This window comes from Muscardinus avellanarius, assembly GCF_963383645.1.
Source record: "Muscardinus avellanarius genome assembly, chromosome: 18".
NCBI classification, from domain to species: Eukaryota; Metazoa; Chordata; class Mammalia; order Rodentia; family Gliridae; genus Muscardinus; species Muscardinus avellanarius.
The window spans coordinates 41,760,641-41,781,141 of NC_137804.1; the positions used below are offsets into that span (position 1 = coordinate 41,760,641).

The window sequence follows — 20,501 nt, forward strand, 5'->3', positions numbered from 1 at the left end:
GGAAGGGCCACAGGGACCTTCCTGACTCCCTCTCTGCTGTCCTCAGTGCCAGGCCTATGCACTACACCCTCCTCACTTCCCGGGTGCCAGGTGCTCCTAAGCACCCCACCCGGCCCCCCCAAAAGCGCCGTCTCAGAGGCACACGGGATCGAGAATTGGACGGGCAGGAGAAACACCATGAGCAGGTTGGCAGTGGGGACAACATGGCGCAGGTGTGTTGGGGACAGCCTTGGCCCACGGCTGCCAGGTACAAAGGCGCTCGGAACCACAGGACATACTGGGGGTGGGCCCAACCATTCCCTACTCACACACAGCCACAGCAAAGGGTGAGGCACTGTAGTCTGGTCCCCAGGGCCTGAGCTGCCCTCCAGTAGGTCTCTGGGGCCCTACTGGACACAGGGCATGCGGGAGGCACTGGCTGGGAAGAACCAGGCTATGGAGAAAGGGCAGTAGATGGGTAACTAGAGGTAGCGGCTGCCCCACCAGGGGAAGAATGGGCTCCAGCCCTGGGCTTGATCAGCAGCACGGGCTGCTCCGAGCACACACGGCCACCCTGAGAGTCTGATGGGGGGGTAACGCAGGTTGTCCTAGCATTCCTTGATTTCTGGAACCCAGCGTGGGCTGTGGGGAAGGTGTGGGCACTGCAGGAACCACCGCTATAGGCCCGTGTCAGGTGGGAATAGAGTCCATCACACATGCCAGAGGACCTGTCCCCAGGGCCTGCTGCCTGCTCCTGCCACAGGTGTCTAGATGTCCTGCAGAGAACGGGGGGGGGGGGGGGGTTGTCGCAGCAGAGCCACCACGCACCTGTCTGGCTTTCACTCACTTTCTACCCAATCTCCACAGCATCTGGACAGACAGAACCACTTCCTCCTTACACAGGGGAAACTGAGGCCCGGGCGGGACCGTGCCTGTGGCCCGCCAAAGCGCCCTTCAGCACTTCTGATCTCAACATGGGAAAGCAATGTGGGGGTACGGGAGTGGGGGCTGTTGGTGAGGGAGCCGCACAGGCTATGCCTCGGGCCAAAACCGCAAGCAGAAAGAGTTCAGGGCTGCTCTGTGGTCCAGGGCAGGGGCACCCTCCAGAGAGGTGCCCAGGAGACTGGGCCTGAGGAGAGGTGCCTCCTGCCAGGCCTGGAGCACTTCCTCTATTTCCTGTGGGCGGCAGCCTATCTTCCTGAGCATGAGAATAAATAAAATCAGGTTGCGCGCAGGAAGTGACTTTTTCCTCATTTCTAGGAAAGTGTAGTTTAGCAAGAGCTACAGACGAGCCATTGGGCTAGGCGGCGCAGGAGGGGGACCGACGCCTACAGCGGCCTGGTGAGGCCCTGGCTGCCGTGGTCTGCACAGGATCCGTGACCAGAGGAGGCACCAAGGACCAGGCGGGCAGCACAGCTCTCTCTCACTGTGGCCTAGTCACTTCAGAAGATAAAACACTCGGGAAGAAAAACCAAGCCAGCCAGCCATGGTGGCGCACGCTCGTAACCCCAGCATTCGGGAGACTGAGCCAGAGAGCTCGTGGCTTGCAGACAGCCTCAGCTCCTTAGTGAGGCCCTCCACAACTCAGTGAGACCCTGTTTCAAAATAAAGAATAAAAAATAGAGCTGCGGGTGTAGCCTGGGTTCCATCTCCAGTACCACAATAATAAATAAAAAATAAACCAGGAGTGGAGGCGCACACACACTTGTAATCCCAGCATTCGAGAAGCTGAGACAGGAGGAGGATTGTGGCTCGCAGACAGCCTCAGCTCCTTAGCGAGGCCCTCCGCAACTCAGTGAGACCCTGTTTCAAAATAAAGAATAAAAAATAGAGCTGCGGGTGTAGTTCAGAGGTCGAATGCCCCTGGGTTCCATCCCCAGTACTGCAAAAAAAAAATAAATAAATAAAAGAAAAAAGCAAAGAAATGCCGGGCATGGTGGCCATGCTAGTAATCCCAGCACTTGGGAGACTAAGACAGGAGGATCGAACAGGTTCAAAGCCAGCCTCAGCTTCTGAGTGAGGTTCTCAGCAACTTAGTGAGATCCTGTTTCCAAGTAAAGAATATATAAAAAAATAAATCTGGGAGTAGAGCCTGGAGGTAGAAAAGCCCCTGGGTTCCACCCCCAGTACCACAAAAAAGAAAAGAAAAGAACAATCAGGCCAAGCGCAGTGGCACACACCTGTGATCCAGCCTCTCAGAAGCTGAAATGCACACCAGAAGCCAAAGCGCAGGCCTTCCTGCTGGTCTGTCTGACATGCCACAGGATTCAAGAGGTGGTGGATGCTGGAAACGTAGCTCAGTGGTAGAGCACTTGCCTCTCACGCATGAGGCCCTAGGTTCAATCCTCAGCACCATCAAAGCAAAAAAGTAAAATTTGTAATTTGTTATAAACTAGGAGCGATGGCCCAGTACTTGGGAGGCTGAAACAGGAGAATCAGAGGTTCACAGCTAGCCTCAGCAACTTACTGGGGCCCTCCCTGACATAGAAAGACCTTGTTTCAAAATTTAAAAACAGGGCTGGAGCCGGCATGAGGTCCTTTGCAACTCAGTGGAACCCTGTTTCAAAATAAAAAAATATAAGCCGGGTGTGGTGGCTCACACTTGTAATCCTAGCATTTGGGAGGCTGAGACAGGAGGATCGCGCAGGTCAAAGCTAGCCGCAGCTACTTAGTGAGGCCCTTTGCAATTCAGTGAGACCCTGTTTCAAAATACAGAATAAAGCCAGGCGTAGTGGTGCATGCTTATAATCCTTGCGCTTGGAAGGCTGAGACGGGAGGATCGCGCAGGTTTGACTGTTTTCAAATAAAATATAAAATAGGTCTGGGAGTGTAGCCCGGAGGTAGAAGGCCCCTGGGTTCTATCCCCAGTACCACCAAAAATAAATAAATAAATAAATAAATAAATAAATAAATAAATAAATAATAAAGTACAAAATAAAAAAATAGGACTGGGGACCTAGCTTGGAGGTAGAATGGCCCTGGGTTCCATCCCTAGTACTGCAAAAACAAAACAAAACAAAAAAAAGGGCTAGAGGTATAGCACTGAGCTACCTTGATCCCCAATACCAAAATAAATAAATAATAAAATAGAAGCAGAATGTCCCTGAGTTTGATCCCCAATACCACCCAAAAATAAAAAAAGACAATGAAGAGACAGGGTCTTGCTACAATGCTGAGGCAACCCTCAAGCCTGCGACCCCTCTGCCTCAGCCTCTGGATGCTGGGGTCACAGGTGTGCGCCCTCACCAAGCCCCTGGTCCTAACTCCTGCTCCTCCTACCCCGGATGAAGTGGGCTCTTCACCTGACGGGCACAGAGCGGACCATGGGAGGGAAGAGCGCACAGCCAGCATCTGTGGCAGGAAACGGGAAGGGAATGGGACACCAGCTACCAGAGGCCTGCGACACCCTATCTGCATCCACAAACATGCCACAGGTGCAGGGGGACTGTGACCACACGCAGGGCAGGATCCGAGGGTTGCGCACAGCCTGGGCCACACACACTGGCCAACCTGTGCCGTCACTACACAATAACTCTATGCTGCAGGGGAAACTGAGGCCCAGGGTGATACCACTACACCCAATACCCAGCAAGGAGAAGTGGCAGCCTGCCTCTCTTCTGCCACGCTGTTCGACCCCCTCCCAGCCCTGAAAGCTGTTCGACCCCCTCCCAGCCCTGGGTTCCATGTGGCCATAGGCCATGGCAGCCTCTGGGCCATGCCCCCCAGGCCAGGCTGCAGGCAGTCCACCTGGTCTGCAGACTGGCTCAGAACCAGCCTGGGTGCGGTCACAAGGTGACGGCTCTGCTGGCATGGCCCAAGGATGCAGGATGCAGGTCCTGCTCCTTCATCCTCTGGAGACCCACCTGTGGCCCCTTTAGACTCCTCACCACAGGTAGCCTGCACTCCAGCACAAACACTGACCCACACGCTCCGGGGCATGAGGTACCACTGAGGTTGGTCGGCCTACAGCAGGCAGGGTATGCGCTCCTGCACTGCTGGGGCTAGAGCCACGCTCACTGACCACTCCTGCCACCAAGGGGCCAGGCCCCAACAAACTCACATGCTGAGAACAGGGAGCGTGCAGGCCCCAGGCCGCATCCAGATCCCACCCCCAAGAGAAAGCCCTGTCCGTGCCTGTGTAAGGCACGTCAGCTTTGTTCTGTGGCCAGCAGATCTGCTTTGCCACCCAGGCTCGGTCAGACCCTGCTGCGCTGGGCTTAAGAACAGGGCGGGCAGGCCGCACCTCACCGCCCCTCAGGGCCAGGCCGCCTCAACTGGAATGCTCTTCTAGCTATGCCTGATGGGGGACTGGCCCTGTGGCCCCACATCCTGGGGGCGGGAGCCGGCCTGCCCGGCCCAAGCCCAGAGCAGGCTGGCAATGAGCGACAGTGGGCACAGCAGTGTCTGTCCCTCACCAGATGTACTGTGCACTGGGCATATTTCCCTGGAACGAGCAGACGTCGCTGAGCGTTGAACTCCAAAAATAGTGCCACCAGGAGAAGGAACAAGCTCTTCTTGCAGCAACCAGCCCCTGCCTGCACAAGTCTCCCTGCCAGGTCCTTCCTGGCTTGCAGCAGCTGATGATATACACACAGCTCAAAAGGGAGGCTCTGGCCAAAGCCAGGCTGCTGCAGTGGCAGAAACCCGGAGCCGTGCACAGCCTGGGGGCTGCTGGAGCCTGGGGCTAGCAGAGCCTGAGAAGCCTGCCTATCTATCAACACCCAGGCCGAAGCCGGAAGCCCTGCAGGTGCTCTGCGCCCGGTGCAGGGTGGTAACTGCTCAGGAAGGGCCACTCAGGAGAGCCAGACAAGGGGCTCGCCATCTCTGCACCACGACCCAGGTCTGGCTCTTCTGGGCTCACTGCACCTTGGCCTGTGGGGAAGTCCGCCAAGTGAGAACGGGCCCTGCACCCCATCTACCATGGGGGAGGGTGACATGAGGTGGCCACGCATGTGACCGCCATTCCTCCGCACAGGACAGCAGGTCCACAGAGCAGAGCCCTCAGGGACAAGGGACTATGCCCAGGGCCCGCAGGCTGAAGTGGGAGGACTTGGGAGACTACAGCTGCTCCCAGCTCCACAGGGGACACACATGCACTCTGGCCCTTCCGGTCAGTGTTTCATTTTCAGTTCCAAAGGTCACACATAGGTCACAAATAAAGAGGCTAGTCTCACAATCTATGCCAGGCTTGTTTGTGGCAAACCTAAGAAACCTCCTGAAAAGCCTCAAGAGTCGCCTGGTGGGATGCAGGAGTCAGCTGGGAGGGTGGCCAGAGGACCCAGGCCTATAGGCCCGACTTCTATGTGCGTGTGTCGTGTGCTGCTGGGGATGGGACCCAGGGGCTCTACCACTGAGGTGTACTCCCAGCCTTTGTTTCTGGACACAGGTCTCACTAGCCATTTTCCTGCCTCAGTTTCCCAAGTTGCTGGGGGTCACTGGGGTTTTAGGCTTGCGCCCCTGCTCCCAGGCTAACTGCATCTTCTCTGACCACATGACTCGAGTTAGGTATCACCTCCCACTGTCCCACTGGTGGAAGGAAGGAGCCAGGGCAAAGCGACTCTCCAAAGTCTTGGTCCAGGCCTGCCCAAGAGCGAGGCTCCAGGGGCTGTAGGCCCTGCTCGAGGGCCAACCATCTAGACTGACCACTAGAAGCTTTCCTGGGAAAGGCAAAAGAAACTGTGTTTCAGGCTCTCCAGGTCTGTCTTGCACCAGCAGGCTACGTCCAGATAAACTGTTTTTAGAGAGACAGGTGGTGGCCTGACCTGGCCCGCAGACCATGACTTAATGGACTTGTTTGGGCACTAGGGCTGAGCTGAGGACACACACACCCTAGCAGCCCGCTGCGTGGCTCCGGGTCCAGCTCCCTGCTGCTCACGGAAGCAAGCTCCCCACAGCCGTGGATCGGGGAGGCGGGCACAGTACTTTGGAAGTGCAGGGCGGAAAGCCCTCCTGGGACCCTTCCCACTGTCCTATGGGGTGAAGCACACCTGCCACCTGGCGCTCGGAATAGACGCGGGGCTCTCTTCACCCCTGAGTCTCTGAAACCCCAAAGTCAGTCCCTCCACACACAGGGAATCACAGCAGAAGCTGGGTCTCCCCCAAAAGTCACTGTTTAAAAATGAGGAAAAGCTGGGTGTGGTGCCGGCACACACTTATAATCCAACTTGGGAGGCTAAGATAGCAGTTCGAAGCCAGCCTCAGCAACTTAGTGAGGCTCTAAGCAACTTGGTGAGACCCTGTTTCCATATAAAATATAAAATAGATCTGGGAGTTTAGCTCGGAGGTAGAATGTCCCTGGGTTCCATCCCCAGGACCGCAAAAAATAAATAAATGAATGAATAAATAAATAGGAAAATGCTTGGTGTGGTGGCACATGTCTGTAATCCCAGTACTTGGGAGGCTGAGACAGGAGGATCCCAGTTTCAAGAACAGCCTTAATTAAGTAGTAAGACTTATCAACCTATCAAGACCCCAGTTTGAAATAAAAGTAAAATAGGGCTGGGGTGTAGCTCAGAGGTGGAATGCTTCTGGGTCCAATCTCCAGTACACAAAAAAAGAGGAAAAGGAACCAGGTGTAGTAGCCCACACCATAATCCCAGTACTTGACTGCAGGTTCCAGGACAGCCTCAGCAACCCAGAGAGACATAGTTCCTAAACTCAATGTAGCTCAGAGGTGGAACGCCCTGGGTTCAGTCCCCAGGACCAAAAAGTAAAAAGAGGAAAGAAAAAGAAAGCCTCCTACGGCAGTGGCAAGGAGGCAAGCGGAGCTGGCCCTGAGTCCTTGGGTCCCCCAGGCAGCAAGGCAGGCAGGCTCCCCTGGCCCTCGGCCTAGAGGCCCCTAGAGCAGCTGAGCCTGCACTGGGGGCTGGGCCTGGGGACTCCAAGGTGAGCAAGGTCAGGATCCAGCAACGACCTGCACACGCTCCCCACACACTCCATCTGTGGCTGGAGGCCCAGGATACCCTGCAGGTGGGCAGCAACTGCCCGCAGGGTCAGAAAACCTTTCCTCCATCCTCCATCCCCCTTCAGCAAAGGCCTCAGGGCAGAGGAGGGCTGTGCAGGGGTTAGGCCCCCCCAGGCAGAGGCCAAGTGCCCCCCACAAGGCCTCCAGGCTTCCTGCCAGGAAAAAAGTCCAGTTCCACAACATGGTGGCAGCGGGGACCAGGACCTGGTCACCTTTTTCCTTTTCTTTCTTTTTCTTTCCAGCACTGACCACTGAGCTACACCCATCTCCAAATAGCTAATCTGAGCTGGCATGGTGCTGCATGCCCAGAATCCCAGCACTTGGGAGGCTAAGACAGGAGGATTACTGGTTTGAGGTTAGTCTCCGCAAATGGCAAGACTCTCATCAACCTAAGGAGACCCTTTCTCAAAATGAAAATAAGCCAGGCATGGCCTAGGCTTGTAATCCTAGTACTCAGGAGGCTGAGACAGAATGATTGCAGGTTCGAGGACAGCCTCAGTAAATAGTGAGACTCTTCATTAACCTAGTGAGACCCTGTTTCGAAATAAATATTAAAAAATGGGCTAGGAGTATAGCTCGGAGTAGAATACCCCTGGGTTCAATCCTCAGTGCTAACAAATAAATAAAGGGCTGGGGGCTACAGTTCACAGGTAGAATGTCCCTGAGTTCAATTCTCAGTACCCCACACAAAAGTTATCTTTGAATTCGAGGTGGGACACAAACGGCTAAACACACACAAGTAGGCTCTGCCTCCTCCACTAGATGCGGCCTCAGTCCCTGCTCTCCAGAGTCTCTGGGGCCTTTGTGTCGTTAAGGGGTCCTGCCCCTGGGAGGCTGGGGTCTCGAGCTGCGAACCCCTTCCTTCCCCAAGTCTCCAGGCTACAGAGGCAGCCTATGCCTAACAGCAGGGCCGCACGCTGCTTTCTGCACATAGGGCGCAGTGTCACATTGCACCACCACCAGCCAGACGAGGCTCCAGCCACCGCGCCACAACAGCCCAAGCCCCTTCCCCTTCGGGTCCCAGGTGACTCAACTCGCCTGCCCTCAGTAAAGTCAGCCCAAAGCAACTCCTCCAGGAGGGCTATGGCAGGCACATGGGGTGGGGGTCTCACCTGCAATCAGGTAACTCTTGGGTCTATCTGTGGTCAACCAAGTGTCACAAGCTCCATAGACCCTAACTCCTACTACAAGTCAGGTACACATCATGGCAGGCTCAGAGAGCCGGGCGTGGTGGCGCACGCGTGTAATCCCAGCATTCAGGAGGCTGAGACAGGAGGATCGCAGTTCATGGACAGCCTCAGCTACTTAGTGAGGCCCTTTGCAACTCAGTGAGACTGTTTCAAAATAAAGAAGAGAGCCAGGCGTAGTAGTGCATGCTTGTAATCCCAGCATTCAAGAGGTGGAGACCGGAGGATCGAGGTTCACAGACAGCCTCAGCTACTTAGTAAGGCCCCTTGCAACTCAGTGAGACCCAGTTTCAAAAAATAAAGAATAAAAAATTAGGGCTGGGGGGTGTCACTCAGAGGTGGAATGGCCCTGGGTTCCATCCCCAGTACTGGGGGGAAAAAAATTAAAAAAACCAGAAATAAAACAGGGCTGGGTAGAATGTTCCTAGTTCCATTCTCAGTACCACAAAATAAATGAATAAAATAGGATTTGGAGAGTAGCTTAGGGGTAGAATGCCCCTGGGTTCAATCCCCAGTACGACAAAAAATAAAAATAATAAGCTCAGAGACCACCTCCCCCCATAAAAAAGTTGGACATGGCGGCACACATCTATAACCCCCATACATGGAAGGCAGCTGCAGTGGTGCATGCCTGTAATCCCAGTTATTTGGGAGGCTGAGGCAGAAGGATCACAAGTCCAAGGCTGGCCTGTCTCAAAATGAAACTTTAAATGAGGGCTGGAGCACTGGCCAGGCATGCACAAGGCCTTGGAGTGCATCCTCAGCACTACGGCAGACAAAAGCAAAACCATCAACAGAGCCAAGTTCAAAGGGCATCACTTTCTCAGGTCACAGGGGACGAGCAGGAGGGCAGCCAGCCTCTCCTGCAGGCCAGCAGGCAGGACCTGTGGCCCAGCCCGTGTGCTGGGGGCACTGGAGCCAGCTGTCCTCAGCCCAGCACATCATCAATGTCCTTGAAGAGGCCTGAACATTCATTCTGCTGACACCAGGGAGGGCCCCACGGGAGCCCTGGCCTCTCTCGCCTATGAAGGTGGGGTGGGGGCACTGATGACGACTTCCATCACCTTAATTTTTCTAGCGCTCCAAGGTGGGCGGCCCCACCCAGCAGCCTGCTCAGGAGCACAGCCTAACACTCAACACAGCCACCAAAAGGCCACTTAGCCCTTCTTTTTTTCCCTTTTTTTGTAGTACTGGGATGGAACCCAGGGGCATTCTACCTCCGAGCTACACCCTCAGCCCTATTTTTTATTCCTTTTTTTTTTTTTTTTTTTTTTTGGTGGTACTGGGGTTCCTGGAAGCCCTTCTACATCCGGGCTACACTCCCAAACCTATTTTTGCATTTTTATTTGGAAACAGGGTCTCCTAAGCCAGCGCGCGGGGCTAGCTTCGAACCTGCGCGATCCTCCTGTCTCAGCCTCCCAAGCGCGGGGATTACAAGCGTGCGCCACCACGCCCGGCTATTCTTTATTTTGAAACAGGGCTTCACTGAGTTGCAGAGGGCCTCACTAAGTAGCTGAGGCTGGCTGTGAACCTACAATTCTCCTGTCTCAGCCTCCCGAATGCTGGGATTAAAGTGTACGCCACCACGCCCGGCTTCCACTTAGGACCTCTACCATCTACTCTGCACCCCACCTGTAAGGCTGACTCAGGGTGACACAGACTCCAGGCACTCTCTCAAAAGACAACCCCAGCCCAACCTGAACTCTTGGTGTCCAGAGCACCCCCAATCCAGAAACTGCCATGGGGCTGGAGAGCAGGGCCATTGGGGAAGCATGGCATTCCAGTGCCCTGCGCCCGGATATAACCCGAGAACCAGAATAAAGGCCAGAGGCTTCCAGAGTGACCACAGCCACTCAAGTCCATCTTCCAGGGCACGTGCAGGCGTCCACAGGGACCTCAGGACATCCACACTCTGGGACCAGGCCAGCAGTGAGGAAGACCTGGCTCGGGCTGGCATCACCACAGTAGGGCGCCCAAGATCTGCAGCCTAGCCATGACGACAACGCGATAATGTTGCATGCACACCACACGGGCACCGGAGGGCCTCTCACCTGTGGTGACAGCCCAGAGCCTGCACCAGCGCATCATCGGGCCCTGCAGGACCCCATTTCCACTGCTACTCGCCCTCTGGCTCAAGCACGACAACGAGGCTGGGGAGGCCAAGAAGTTTCCACAGCAAAGGCTCCAACCAGGCAGTGGCCTCCCCCGCGCTTCCCACCTTTGTCCTGTGCAGCCTCCATCCATAGCCTCCTCCAGCCTCCCTGCGTTCACATGGCCCTCGCGACCGCAGCGCCCCAGCAAGAGCCAGCACATCCTGGAACAGAATTCTCAGCGGCCGTGGCGTCTGGCTCCGTGAGGGAATGAAGGCCACCAGGCCCTCTGACATACTGGCCCTCCCCAGGGAAGCAGCCCGCCCAGCACCCAGAATTCAGATAACGGACAGCATCCAGGACACGTGCGTGATCAAGGAATCGTGAACTTTAGGGTTCACACCACGTGGAAGATAAAGACATTAAAACAGCAAAAGTTTGGGGGACTGAGGCCACAGTTCAGCAGTAAAGCACTCGCCAAACATTTGTGAGGCCAGTCGAGTGTGCTGGTACGTGCTTGCAATCCCAGCACTTGGGAGGCTGAAGCAGGATGGTCACAGGTTCGAGGACAGCCTCAACTATTTTGTGAGGCCCTCCACAACTTAGTGAGATCCTTCTTCTTTCTTTCTTTCTTTCTTTCTTTCTTTCTTTCTTTCTGTGGTACTGGGGACACTTTTAATCTCAGCATTTGGGAGGCTAAGACAGGAGGATCGCAGTTCAAGGACAGCCTCAGTTACTACTTAGTGAGGCCCTTTGCAACTCAGTGAGACTCTGCTTCAAAATAAAGAATAAAAAATAGGACTAGGGGTGTAGCTCAGATTCCATCCCCAGTACCACCAAAAAAAAAAAAAAAAAAAAAAACCAAAGACAAAAAAATAGGGCTGAGGGTGTAGTTCGTAGGTAGAATGCCCCTGGGTTCCATCCCTAGTACTGCAAAAAATAAAAATAATAAATTAAAAATCAGCTGGGGGTGTCGCTTGGAGGCAGAATGCTCCTGGATTCCATCCCCAGTACCATTAAAAAAAAATAAAAATAGGGCTGGGGGAGTAGTTCGTAGGTAGAATGCCCCTGAGTTTCATCCCTAATACCACAAAAAACATTAAAATTAAAATTAAAAACTGGACTGGGGGTGTCACTTGGAGGTAGAATGCCCCTGGGTTCCATCCCCAGTACAGAAAAAAATAAATAACAAATAAAAACTGGAAGCCAGGCATGATAGTACATGCTTGTAATCTTAGTACTTTGGAGGCTGAAAAAGGAGGACTGAAATTTCTAACCAGCCTCTGCAACTTAGTGAGACACTCTTTCAAAATAAAGAATAAAAAATAAGAGCTTGGTATGGAGCTGGGTTCTGGGTTCTCAGACAGCCTGAGCTACTTAGTGAGACCCTTTGCAACTCAGTGAGGCCCTGTTTCAAAAAAAGAATAAAAAATAGGGCTGGGAGCCAGGCTTAGTGACCCACACTTGTAATCCCAGCATTCGAGAGGCTAAAACCAGAGGATTACGGTTCACGGCCAGGCGTGGTAGCACACGTTTGTAATCCCAGCACTTGGGAGGCTGAGACAAGGAGGATCACACAGGTTCAAAGCCAGTGTCAGCTACTTAGTGAGACCCTGTTTCCAAATAAAGTATAAAATAGGTCTGGGAGTACAGCCCAGAGGTAGAAAAGCCCCTGGGTTCCACCCCTAGTACCATAAATTAATAATAATAATAATTATTATTATTATTATTATTTAAAAAAATAAATAATAGGGCAGGGGTGTGTAGCTCGGAGGTCAAATGCCCCTGGGTTCCATCTCCAGTACCACAAAAAAAAAAAAAAAAAAAAATAGGGCTGGGTTGTAGCTCAGAGGTAGAAGGCCCCTGGGTTCAATCCCCAGAACCACAAGAGAGGAGAGAGAGGGGGAGAGAGAGAGAGAGAGAGAGAGAGAGAGAGAGAGAGAAAGAGAGAGAGAGAGAGAGAGAGAGAGAGAAAGAAAGAAAGAAAGAAAGAAAGAAAGAAAGAAAGAGCGAGCTGAGCGTGGTGGCGCACGCTTGTAATCCCAGCATTCGGGAGGCTGAGACCAGAGGATCGTAGTTCGCAGACAGCCTCAGCTACTTACTGAGGCCCTCCGCAACTTAGTGAGACCCTGTTTCAAATTAAAGAATAAAAAATAGGGCAGGGGGTGTAGCTCGGAGGTCAAATGCCCCTGGGTTCCATCCCCAGACCCGCAAAAAAAAAAAAAAAAAAAAAGAAAGAGAAAGGAAGGGAGGAAGGGAGGGAGGGAGGGAAAAAGGCAAATTTGAGCTGGGCATGGTGGTGCAAGCTGACATACCAGTCACTTGGGAGGCTGAGGCAGGATGTTTGAGTTCAGTTCAAGGCCAGCCTGGGCCACACAGTACCACAGTCTCAAAATAAAAAAGGAGAAAGAAAAGGAGGAGGAGGAAGAAGAGGAGGAGGAAGAAGAGGAGGAGGAAACAGATGGGCTTAAGTGGCACACACTTTTAATCCTAGTACTTGGGAGGCTGAGATGGGAAGATCATGAGACCAAGGACAGTCTCAGTAACTAGCGAGGCTCTATGCTTGCAATCCCAGTGCTTGGGAGGCTGAGACAAGAGGACCGCACAGGTTTGAAGCCAGCCTCAGCTACTTAGTGAGGCCGTCAGCAACTTAGTGAGACCCTGTTTCCAAAATAAAATATAAAATAGTTCTGGGAGTATAGCCTGGAGGTAGAAGGCCCTGCTATCCCCAAAATAAAAAAAATTTTAAAAATGCCAGGCGTGGTGGCACATGTTTGTAATCCCAGCATTTGGGAGGCTGAGACAGAAGGATCATGGTTCGAGGACAGCCTCAGCTACTCAGACCCTGTTTCAAAATAAAGAATAAAATATAGGGCAGGGGGTGTAGCAAGGAGGTAGAATGCCCCTGGGTTCCATCTCCAGGACCACAATAAATAAATAAATAGAATGAAAATAGGGCTGGGGGTGTAGCTCAGAGGTAAAATGCCCCTGGGTTTCATCTCCAGTACCCCCGCCCAAAAAAAAATATATATATATGGTCTAGCATTTGTGGAACTGAGCTCCATCCTTACACATATGCGCATGTGCGCATGTAAAATTTTGGAGAAAAAAGACCTTAATTAGCCAGGAAGAAAGGCCACAGATGACATGGCGCACCATCCTGATACCCTGATGCCAGAGGCACTGGGAGGCCAGGAGCAGAGCTGCCGCATTGGGGAGGTGGAGACCAGAGGATCGCGGTTCGCGGACAGCCTCAGCTACTTAGCGAGGCCCTCTGCAACTCAGCGAGACCCTGTTTCAAAAATTCAAAAGCATAAAAAATAGGCTGGGGGTGTAGTTCAGAGGTATAATGCCCCTGGGTTCTATCCCCAATACTGGAAAAAAAAAAAGTGAAGGAGACGTTTTTGGGGTTTGGGGATACGGTGCTGGGGAATGAACCCAGGAGTATTCGACCTCTGAGTGATACCCCAGCCCAATTTTTTATTCTACCTCTGAGCTACATCCAGCCCATTTTTCTTATTTTGAAACAGTGTCCCACTGAGTTGCTAAGGGCCTAAGTAGCTGAGGCTGTCAACTACTTAGTGAGGCCTCTGGAATGTTGGGATTACAAACTGGGATTACAAGCATGAGACACTACGCTGGGCTTTATTCTTTATTTTGAAACAGGATCTCACTAAAATGCAGGGGGCCTAAGGAGCTGAGGTTGGCTGCGAACCTGTGATCCTCCTGTCTTAGCCTCCCAAGTACTGGGGCCACCACCACACTCAGCACAATTTTCCTTTTTTACAGCACACAGCCGCCTGTCCTTGACAGTCACTGTGCCCACAGATCAGAAGTCATTTGGGGGCACTGTTCTAAGTGTCCCTTCTCTCTGTAGCTCACTGCAGAGATGAAATCACACAAATCTTGTGACTGACAAGCCAAGGAGAAAACACAGGTAAGTCACAAAGGCAGACGTCACAGGAGGAAGGGAGACCCAAAACGGGCAGAGGCCAAGCCCTGCAGGCAGCTAATTATCTGTCTGCGCCCTGCGGCTCTGCACACAGGTGCTGCCCCGAGCCAACCGAGACAGCCAGGCTCTGCGCTCTGGCCAAGGATGCGAGTGGACAGAGCTCCTGCTTTCACACTGGCTGGCAATGTCACAATCCCTGAGTGATGTCACAACGGCGGCTGGAAGGGTGGTGAACTCTGGCCGCTCATGAGTCAACAGAGGGTGGGTATCCCCAGCGGCCTGCTGTTTACACAGTCACCACAGCAGAGCAGGAAGCAGGGTCAAGGGTCGGCGTGACTAGGGCAGGGCTCCCTCCCTCCCTCACGACTCCTCAGCCCCAGGCTGGCTCCACAGCTCCTTCACCCCCGCCTAGAATGGCCCAGCACCAACACACAGGCCAGCCCAAGGCCTGGATGCCCAGCAGGTAGGGGCATGATGCTGCTGGGCCTGACCAGCAGGCCACAGCTCCAGGCAGGTGCTCAGCTTTGCCCCATGGGAGGTCCTGCAGGTGACTCAGTCACCCCAGTCACTACCCTATTTCCTCACTCGAGCCACAAGGATCCCACCCAGGCTGACAGGGACAGAATCCAGTGGCTGGCACAGGAGTGGCACATCGCAGGTAGGGTGGTCACCTGTCGCCCCAGCCACTCCTGACCCCCTCCTCGGGTCCAGGGCCCTTCCACTGGTGGCTCTTTCCAGGATGGGTGCAGGGATCTGCACTAGCCACCCGTGTCGCCAACATCTGGGGCCTCTGGGGGATGGAGGCTGGAGTGCCAGTGTGACTCCCTTTCAGAGCTGTGTCGCCCACGACTTGGTCCTCTGCCAGCCCCAAACAAGATGGTGGTCAGGATGATGAGGATGCTCCAGCAAACGCAGGAGTCTCAGCAGGGCTCGCAGGGCCGCAGGACAGCAGGTACCTGTGGCCCCCAGATTCCGGGTTCTGCAGACCTGAGGTCCCAGCACCCTCTACACCCAGGCCTGGGCACAGCCTGCCGGGAACCCTCCACCCATCAACACCATTGCTGTTACCTCCAGAACCACCTGTGGAATGCCAACCCACCCGGCCCTCACCATCATTCATTTCATTTCCTCTCTGACACTGTCCATGACGGACGGAGTCTGTCTTTCCTGCTGGTTTCTGTTCAATCCCCCCTCTCGTTATCTGTCAGCTGAGGACTTTGGGATATCACTAATGATATCTGACTCGGCCTAGGCCAATGTGGTGTCCTGACCCTGACACTCCATCAGATGGGGCAGCTGAGTGAGCCGTGCCCTCTCCACAGGCGGGGCCTGCTTCTGAGGCCTGCGGGACCCAAGACAGGAGCCAGGTCCGGGCCAGACCGAGCGCTGGAGGGATGGCCCTCACAACTGGAGAGAAGGACCTGCAGTTTGGGTGGCCGCGTACTGGGAGCCCTGTGGCTCTGAGGTAGAGGATCTGGAACAAGGAGAAGTCCGGACTCTGAAGCCTCAAGAGGCAGGCAGGGCCCAGACTCAAATCCAAGTCTCTCAAGACTCAAATCCAAGCTCCGGGCTCCCTGCCCCAGCGGCGTGCCCCTCTCCACCCAGAAGAGAGAAGGGCAGCTGGCCACAGAGCCCACTCGGCCCCGGAGAGGCGAGGCCCCAGCCACTGCTTCTTCAAGGCAGACTTCTCTGAGCAGCATCTTAGAAGCACGGCTGTAGCCACTTCCTCTCTTCTCCTGGAAATAAGCCAGCAGAGCCAGAAAGAGGCCCAGAGGAATGGAGGCCCAGAGGAATGGAGCCCCAGAGGAATGGAGGCCCCAGAGAAATAGAGGCCCAGAGGAATGGAGGCCCAGAGGAATGGAGGCCCCAGAGGAATGGAGGCCCAGAGGAATGGAGCCCCAGAGGAATGGAGGCCCCAGAGGAATGGAGCCCCAGAGGAATGGAGGCCCCAGAGAAATAGAGGCCCAGAGGAATGGAGGCCCAGAGCCACTGGGCCATTTATGCAAAGAGAAGCTGTACCCAGTCAAAGGGAGGGGTTGACCACACAACTCCAAGGAAGCTCGGACTCCACTCTTACGGGACTCCACTCCTGCCCAGGCCGCCCAAACCAGGAGCCATAGAGAAAGTGCCACAGGATTTCTTTCCAGCCACCCCAACCTGAATGTGCAAAAGCCTTTTCACAAGTAAAAAGTAAAATGAAGCCGGGCGTGGTGGCGCACACTTGTAATCCCCGCGCTTGGGAGGCTGAGACAGGAGGATCGCACAGGTTCGAAGCCAGCCTCAGCTACTTAGTGAGGCTCTCAGCCATTTAGTGAGACCCTGTTTTCAAATAAAATATAAAATAGGTCTGGGAGTGTAGCCCGGAGGTAGAAATGCCCCTGGGTTCCACCTCCAGTACCACCAAATAAATAAATAAATAAAATAAGACTAGGGATAGCCAGGCGTGATGGTGTATGCTTATAATCATGGTACTTGGTAGGCTGAGACAGGAGGATCGCAGGTTCACAGCCAGCCTCAGCTACTTACTTAGTGAAGCCTTCTGCAACTCAGTGAGACCCTGTTTCAGAATTAAAAATAGGGCTGGAGTCCGGTTGTGGTGGTGCACACATGTAATCCCAGCATTTGAGAGGCCAAGGCAGGAGGATCACGGTTCACAGACAGCCTCAGCTACTTAGTGAGGCCCTCCGCAACCTAGTGAGACGCTGTTTCAAAATAAAGAATAAAAAATAGGGTAGGGGGTGTAGCTCAGAGGTCAAATGGCCCTGAGTTCCAGCCCCAGACCATAAAAAAAAAAAAGAAAAAAATAGGCTGGGACATAGCTCGGAAGTAGGGTGCCCCTGGGTTCAACCCCCAGTACTGGGGGGAAAAAAAGTCTAGGAATGTAGCTCAGAGGTAGAATGCCCCTGGGTTCAAGCCCAGTGCCAATAAATGAATAAAATAAATAAATGGGCTGAGGGTGTAGCTCAGAGATAGAATACCCCTGGGTTCAACTCCAAGGAACACAATAAAAAAAGAATAAAAACACAGTTGGGCATAGTGGCATGTGTGTGTGATCCCAGTAGTACTTGGGAGGCTGAGCCAGGAGGCTCACAGGTTCAAGGCCAGCTTCAGCAACTTAGGAAGACTCTCAGCAACATAGGAAAACTCTGTTTCCAAAACAAAAAATAAAAAAGGTCTGTGGTGTATAGTTTAGAGGTAGAATGCCCCTACTTCTTCCAAATGGCTCAGTCCCCAGTACCAAAAATAGAGACAGCCCAATTTGCTTTTGAGAAAAAGGCTAGTTAGTCTGAACTGCCCCCAAACGTTAACCCAGCAGGCCAGGGCGCTCTGGACAGCTTGGAGAGGTTAACCAGGGAGGAGCTCCTGGCTGGTCCACATGCACTCTGCACAACCAACTCGATACAGCAGCTCAGCAGCCTCCAGTTACCTTCACCCTCACATGAGAACGGTCCAGCCGAGCTACGGGAGGTAACCCATACCCGGAATTAAAAATAGCGTGTGATGACAGGAGGTGCACACACAGGCCGGCAACTTGGGAAGAAGGCGTGGCTCCGGCTCCTGGGACCAGGTACCAAGTCCACCTTATTTACATGACTCATGACCTCTTCCCCAGCTGTTTCTGGGAAAACCCGCCTTCCTGCAAGACAAGTCAGAATTGCCCAGGGGAGCGGGTGTGGAGGTGCACTAATGTCCCATCAACGCAGGGGGCTGAGGCAGGAGGATGGCGAGCTCCGGGCCAGCCTGTGCAACTCAGTGAGATCCTGTCTTCAAGATTTAAAAAAGAAATAAAATAAAATAAAACCGGGCATGGTGGCACAGACTTATATTTTCAGTATTTAGGAGGCTGAAACAGGAGGATCGCAGGTTTGAGGCCAATCTTGACTACTTAGTGAAGCCCCCTACAACTTTAGTGAGTCCCTGTTTCAAAATAAAGAATAAAAAAAAAATCGAGCCGGGCATGGTGGCTCACGCTTGTAATCCCAGTGCCTGGGAGGCTGAGACAGCAGGATCGCAGCACAGGTTCGAAGCCAGCCTCAGCTACTTAAGTGAGGCTCTCAGCAACTTAATAAGACCCTGTTTCCAAATAAAGTATAAAATAGGTCTGGGAGTATAGTCCAGAGGTAGAAAAGCCCCTGGGTTCAACCCCCAGTACCACAAAAAAGTAAATAACAAAATAAAAAATAAAAAATTGTCCTGGGGGTTGCTAGGAGGTAGAATGCCCCAGGGTTCAATCACTCAGTATGCCCCCCCCAAAAAAAGAGTTAAATATGTTAACTTAATGGTATGGCACTCTTGGATTTGATCATTTAATCTACACACACACACACACACACACACACACACACACACACACACACACACGGCATGGGGAAAAGACTCTGGCTGGCATTCCACCAGAAGAATGGCCCAAGCCGGTCATCAGCAGCCTCTGCCACCGCCCACAGCCAGCCATCACCAACTTCACCTCCTCACCTGCAGGGGCGCCGGAGCCTCATCCTGGGAACCTTTTCCACAAGAGAACTAGCTCTTCCAAAAAAGATGCAATCCCAATTTTCTGAAGGGGAACAATGAGACACCAGGACTGGCGGGAAATTACCCAAAGAAGTGGGAAGAACGGAGGGCAGGGGTGGGCTCTGGGGCAAGGGAAGGAACTCGGGGCAGGGGAAGAAATTCCCCGCTGAGCTAATGGTGCTGAACAAGTCTGGGGCAGGAAGAAAGCCACATTCTTTCCTGGTTACTCTCTCTCCTCTCTTGCCTGCTGCCCCCCCACCCCACTATATACAAATACACCCAGAGCTTTCCAAAACTCAAGACAGGCTCCCCCAGCCCCAACTACCATGTGATTATGAAGCTCCCCCGCCCAGTTTCTAAGAAAGGAGGTAAAATGCTCCCACACCCTCCTCCTGGGTCCTGAACCACTGGGACATCTGAGCTGTCCCAGCTCTAAGGGCGCCATGACACAAACAGAAATGGAAAGATAACATACTTCTGAGAGGGTTCCAGGTGTGCCTCAAAGAAGGTACACAGCAGTCTCCCCACCCCCACTACCCAGCCAGGTGGCAACCCTGAAAGGCCTCAAACTTCCCCAAATGGACCTGAATCTGCCAGAGAAGTTCAAGTTCAGTTTGAGAGTTGGCCACCCGGTGTGGCAGACGCAGTGTCCTCCTAGGTGACCACTGCCGGATGCTCCCAGAGAAAGGTGCCGCGGCTAGCAGCCCCCATCACGGGGGCCTTCACGAAAACATCGCAGTCCCTCCCGACGCATTCATCTTCAAGGTGTCTAGTGAGACCGGGTGAGGGAGGGAGCTGGGGACAGACAGGCTGCCGGTTTCTGCCCAAACTAGTCCTTCCAAGAGTCAAGCGTGAGCCCCACCTGAGGGGCCTCACGGGAAAGCCTGACACACAGCCCCCAAGTGTAGACAGACTGACTGACCGCCATAAGTACGCGCGGGGACAATTGTGCCCCCCAGCCCACCGAGCCAGGCATGTAGAAAGCGGCTTGGCACGAAGGCGGGCAGGTTCACCCCCAACCGAGGGTCCCTCCGGGTGCGGAGACAGAGAAGCCCAAGTCCCCACCGCCACGCCGAGGCGGAGCGGGGCGGCCCCCGCCGCCAGGTGTGCGGACCAGCGCCTGCCAGGTGCGGGGCGAACGGGCAAAGGCCCCGCCGCCGCCAGGTGCCACCCCTGACGCCCCCCCGGGCCGACGCGCAAGCTCGGGCCCCGGCCGACACGGGCCGGCCGCCAGGCACCGAAGGGACCCGCGGCTCCCCGGCCCGCAGCCCGCCGACCCCGGGGCCCGCGAGCCGCCGCCGGGACCCCGCGCCGCCCCACGGGACGCCGCGACGAGCGGCGCGCGCGAGCGGCCCCGCGCCCCGACGGCCGCCGCGGCCCCGCGCCGCTCACCTGGCCGGCGCGGTAGCTCTCGAAGGCCTTCAGAGCGCTGTCGGTGAGCTTCACGTGGAACACGGACACCCTGCTGCCGTCGCTCACTCGCCCGCACGACAGCCCGTAGCTCCGATCCTCCTTCAGCGCCGCCATCTTGCGAGCATCGCTCCCCGCCCCCCCACCCCGGCTCCAGCGCCGGCGCGCCGGCCACGCCCCCCAGGCGGCCGCGCAGCCAACCGCCGCCGCCGCACTGCTCGCCGACCTGTGGCATTATTCATGACGCAGCACGGCCCCGCCCACCGCGGGGCGGGCCACGCCCGTCGTCTCCGCCCCTCTATCTGCATATTCATGACGTGCTCAGGACCCCGCCTCTCCAAGGCCTAGAGGAGGCCGCTTCCGGACACCAACTCCACCTCCACACGCTCGCCTTTCAGGCCCCGCCT

General features: G+C 54.4%; 1 protein-coding gene across 2 annotated transcripts in view; it reads right to left on the reverse strand.

Annotated features, from left to right (window-relative positions):
- ELL (elongation factor for RNA polymerase II) overlaps positions 1 to 20,268 on the reverse strand; it is a gene marked incomplete at both ends in the record, with an annotated part of 49,468 nt that extends 29,200 nt beyond the window's left edge. The window contains one exon of one of the 2 annotated variants that reach the window (XM_080715292.1): positions 20,077 to 20,268. In XM_080715292.1, the coding sequence (XP_080571418.1) occupies positions 20,077 to 20,211 (135 nt within the window). The remainder of the gene's footprint in view (positions 1 to 20,076) is intronic. The other variant, XM_080715291.1, reaches the window with a different exon arrangement.
- Positions 20,269 to 20,501: the final 233 nt, after the last annotated feature.